A 5,011-nucleotide genomic window follows, 5' to 3' on the forward strand; every position below is an offset into this window, starting at 1 on the left:
TAAATGATTAAAAGCTTATCTCTTGTCGTCCTAGGATACGAGTTCGATTCTCGCTCACCCCCACGACATATATTCAATTGTAAGGCATACAAGTCAAATTAGTAAAAAAAAAAAAAAACATAAAGGGCATTGTCCAAAAAGAATAGGAACTATTATACGCGATTATGACACATGACATAACCTCGCGAATATTTCTTCCCCTACCTAAAAATGATGATCCAGATAATTTACATGTCTTTATGCGCCAATATTCGATAGTAGAACCAATAATTTAAAATTACATTTTTCTTTTTAAAACAAACAAAAACAATATTTTATTTTGCAGAATTATGAACTTTACTTAATTATTAAAAACACGCTTCATACCGATTTTTAAAACTATTGCCACATTGAATTCTGAAAAAAACTATAGTCTCGTAACTTTATCTTTCACTAACATAGATATTTGATTATTTTTAAAAAATCTCGCACGCACCATGTAGCGGGCAAAAGATCCTACTATACATCAAAGTAGAAGCTCCAATCAGATCCTTGCTATTGCTTCAGTGTGTCGTCAACTTCATTGCATCTGTTTTCTTACCAGATCATATATACATTTACATATATCCTAGTTTCAGTCTCGTTTCACATATTTTTATCTTGATTCCGTTTTCTAAAACTCTTTTTTTACTTGGACTGGACCGGGGAAAATCATGTTAACCAACAGAAATGTATAACTGAAAAAAAAACCGGTCATGCTACAAGCCGAAGAAAGTATGTATTGCAGAGGACCGAGGAAATACGTATACCACATTGTAATTTTCTTTTTGGCGAAGTCTTATCCATAAATATTTAACCCCGAGTCATAAAACAGGGAAAATATGTCCTAACCATTCTACATTGCCCCCTTAGTATCAAGCTGACAATATTAACATTGCTATGTCACAAAAATAGCACCTCAAACAAAAATGGGGCTGAAGACCAAAGAATGCATTGTAATCATATACTCCTACTTTGTAACAAGATGGAGAGAACAGGCATGGTACCTTAGAGTGTTCCCTGATTACGCTGTGTCCTCATAAGCACTGGTTGGACTGTAATTTTAAGTCAACAAGTAGATTGTTTATAGTCTCTTCAATCTTCTTTGCATGGCGCCCTGGCTTCAAAACATTAACATCACCCCATTGTGAGCATGGATCCGTAAACCAGCTTTTTCGGCCATTGCACCATGCTCCTGGTACAGCTTTATGCTTACCACGCTTGAGAATTCTCTCGTCAACCATGTCTAGTACTGCCTCATCCTTTTGGAATAGTCTTGCAAATGCAGCTCCACTCTGAACCATGACTTCGTAATCCGAGGTTTTAAGGAAGCGGGGCTCCATTTTTGGGGGATCATCCCACACCATATATCTTAAATCACTATTGACAGTTCTATTTTTAAATTGAGGTGAATTGCAAATAACCGAGTGGAAGTACACTTCTTGGGCTAAAACTACATTTGTACTGTACATTAAAAGAGTTCGTGGAAGGTTATCCCAGCCAAGAACACAAAATTCAAGAAATGATCGGCTCAAGGTGACCCACGGAGAACCTGAGAAAAAAATATATACAGTCAAGGCAAATTTTAGAATATATGTGATGATTCAATCATGTAAACACCATAATAGTTAATGAAAATCAACAAATTAAACATGGGAAGGATCTTGCCGGTAAAAACTTTGAAAGCGTCTGGTAGTTTTCTCTTTTCTGTGCCATGAAAGATTTGAGCTCTCCTGGCCAAGTAAATGCCTGGATCAACCACAACTGGAAGGACCCTTGCCCCCCTACAACAATATCATAAAGATCATTATTCAGCATAAGCTGGATTGCTTACACAAAGCAAGAAAAAGAGATAAATGGATGGTATTCTTACTCTTTCCATCCAAGATCACTGGTATGATCAATAAAATTGAGATCTCTACTGACAGAGGAGAACACATGGGATAGGTCTGAAAACAGGGAGCAAAACAGTTAAGTGAAGAAGCAGCTCAACTTAAGGCCTCAGAGTTAACAGCAAACAGTTAAAGACCTTTCAACCACGTGTCATCATTAAGATTTTAAGTGACAGAACCCCTAAATTTTAACCAACACAGTTAAAATATCATGGTAATAATTACCACAAAAAAACATGGTTTGAAACATACCCCTTCCATTCCCTAATATTGCCATGCACAATCAAGTCACATGTCCTATTGCCGTAGGCCAGAAGTATAGAAGGGAAGAACACAGACAATAGCAAATCAATGACAAAGTATCAAGACCCCATAATTTTAATAACACAAATGCATCAGGTTAACTGCCAAAGAAAGGAGGTGGGCACTGGGCACCACTATTAACCATTAGGCCCCTAACCCATACACATCTCGTAATTTCAACCAAATTTACCCAACAGTTTCTTTGTACAGCTGTGTATCAGCTTTATAATTCAGATGATTCTGTCAATTTTATTTCTTAAGCAAAGCATGAAATCACGGAGGCATTATCCGGTCTCATAGTCGAGTTATATTTAGCTATTAATAAAAAATTCTAGAGTCAAAGTAGGGAAATAAGTATATGCCAAATATTTGGACCGACATTAGTCCAGACTCCAGCACTTGAATTTCCTTGAAATGCAGACAAGTAGGTTTTCTATGAAAATGGCTTCAATTAAGATTTGAATGTCCTTTGTTATATTTTACATTAGTAAAACATTGTTCTCTTCCAAAAGATCTAAGTAGGACGTGCTGGATGAACAGACCAACAAGGTAGAAAGATCCTTCTGTCCAATAGTATCCGTTTTTTAAACTACAATATTATCTTTTTTCACTATACAAGCTTATCTACTTCCTGCCATTACTGAGCAATTCAGCTAAACAGAAACAGAGATAGTTCCTTCTAAATTCATTTTTCGTTTCATTCTGACGAGCACTGAAGTGGACTTTTAGAATATTATTAACTCGGTAAAGATCTATGTTAAAGATTTCTATTGTTATATGTTTATAACAATTACGTGTATGAAAGAACTTAAATATATATGGTCAGTTAATTTTATTCCAATTACAATTATACAATTAAACTGTGAACATATATAGAAAACACATAACCCCTCCCAAATTGCAAGTGAAGGACTTCTATAAGAATAATAGTTAGTAATGATACTAAACAGTGTGCGAATTGTTTCATATTGAAACAGATGTTTAGAATGCTGCATAGTAAAAAAACATGTCTCATATAAAATATTTCACAAAAGGTTTGAGTGTATCATAAGAGGCCCTGTATGCTAAAAGAGGAGAGGAGTGAATGAAACAAGAGTGGAGAAACACAGAGTTCACTCTCCGACACACTAACCGCTCTTCAGGTATCGGTAAAATAGCCCTATTCTGTGGCAAATTTAACACACTGAAACATTCTATCTCCAATTTTTAATATATAAGCATAAATATAGTTTCTTTTTAAAATCAACCTTTTAAGAATATAACTGAATTCATAGTCATTGTCATTTTTTGGTTGCAGCACAACGCCTCATAACACTACCATGTAGCAAAAAGTTTTTAACTAGATGATAAGGCGGTTAAAATATACTAATAAACATAGAGTGTTTCATCAGAAAATTGGATGACCTACCCTTAAAAAATGTATTCCCATGTTATATTGTTCGTCTCAGTACACAATAAGAGAAGTTTATGCAAGGTAGTTATAACAATTCATATAAGATACTTACCGAACAAACACTCAAGAATAAAACTTTAATGAAGTATAACCATCAAAGCAATCTATAATTCGCGGCTTGTTCGTTACATTTCCATGTTGGATCTATTCATACCCCTCTAGATTTTCATTCACAACTTATTAAGCCCCAAAATCAAGTCAAAATTCTTCATCACAGGGTAATCAAGATCCTTAAAAATGAAATCTCAACATCATTAAAACCCAAATCAAACAATTTCCATTGTATCTACCTCCTAAGTTTCTTAAAGATCTCGACTTTAACACCACCTCAAACGCTTAATTGAACTAACCTTTAAACCGCCTAATATATCAACTTCCCGATTCAATCAAATCTAACAATTTAGGCAATTCAACAAACCCCTTAATTTCGACAAAACAATAAATTTTAACAATTTAAAACAAAAATATAAATAAAACGCAATCCGAAAAGCAAGAAAATAGGGAGAGGGTCAATGATCATACCATCTTGAGTAATCAAAGGATAATCCAAAGCACTCAAAGTAACAAACCAATCCCACCCTTTATCCATCTTCAACAAAATAGCACCTCCTCTCAAAATGGCAGCAATATTCGAAGCTCCCATATACGTATTCGCATCCGCTTTCCCTATAACCTCAACATTCCCAAAAGCCCTCATCACACTCACACTTCTAACCAAACTACTCAACTTTCTCCTCTCATCATCTGATCCACCAGCATTAATGTGCAACAAGTAGAAATTTCTGGGATGATAAACAGCTAAAAGTAATCGAAAAATGCGATCAACATCTCCTTGAGAGCCCGAGATGTAGTAAGCGAAAGAGGGAGGGGAAGTGAGGGTGTGGAGAGGAGTTGAGGAGAAGGGTTTGTGGGGAGAAGTGGAGGAGAAGTTGTAGATTGAGGAGAGAAAGATGAGGAGAGAGAGAAAGGCTAGAGAGAAGAGAGTGAAGAGCCATTTCTTCTTAGCTCCTCCCATTGATGAGTTGTTGGAGCTGAGAAGAAGAGAATTGGGGTTGGGTTTGAAGTTTGAAGTGTTCAATTCAGTTAGTCAATGTTAGATAATATGTGTTTTTTTGTGTGTGTATGTTGTCTGGAAAGTCATAAGTGTAGAGAGAGAGAGAGAGGTGAGGGAGAGAGAGAAAGGGATGAGGAAGAGGGAGAGAGATGAGGGAGAGGAAGAGAGATAGAGAGAGAGAGATGAGGGGGGGAGAGAGAGAGGGATGAGGAAGAGGGAGAGAGAGGGAGAGAGCTGAGAGAGGGAGGGAGAGAGAGATGAATGACTTGGAGTTTAGTTTTCTTTCCCTGT

The 5,011-nt window shown here is 36.3% G+C and overlaps 1 protein-coding gene across 1 annotated transcript; it reads right to left on the reverse strand.

Annotated features, from left to right (window-relative positions):
- Positions 1–695: 695 nt before the first annotated feature.
- LOC141674303 (beta-glucuronosyltransferase GlcAT14A-like) lies at positions 696–5,011 on the reverse strand. Its single transcript, XM_074481029.1, has 4 exons — positions 4,189–5,011; positions 1,892–1,967; positions 1,687–1,802; positions 696–1,570 (listed from the first exon to the last, which is right to left on the reverse strand). Exons 1-4 carry the CDS (start codon positions 4,679–4,681, stop codon positions 1,056–1,058), a joined length of 1,200 nt encoding a protein of 399 aa, XP_074337130.1. The 5' UTR covers positions 4,682–5,011; the 3' UTR covers positions 696–1,055.

This window comes from Apium graveolens, chromosome 1 (genome assembly GCF_009905375.1).
Source record: "Apium graveolens cultivar Ventura chromosome 1, ASM990537v1, whole genome shotgun sequence".
Lineage (NCBI taxonomy): Eukaryota > Viridiplantae > Streptophyta > Magnoliopsida > Apiales > Apiaceae > Apium > Apium graveolens.

Excerpts from the sequence above, each read along its gene's own strand:
- LOC141674303 (XM_074481029.1), bottom strand. The coding sequence starts at position 4,681 with ATGGGAGGAGCTAAGAAGAAATGGCTCTTCACTCTCTTCTCTCTAGCC. Across the intron at positions 1,968-4,188 it reads TCCTTTGATTACTCAAGATG|ACCTATCCCATGTGTTCTCC; the intron begins GTATGATCATTG and ends CCCTGTTTTCAG. Across the intron at positions 1,571-1,686 it reads CGCTTTCAAAGTTTTTACCG|GTTCTCCGTGGGTCACCTTG; the intron begins GCAAGATCCTTC and ends TTTTTTTCTCAG.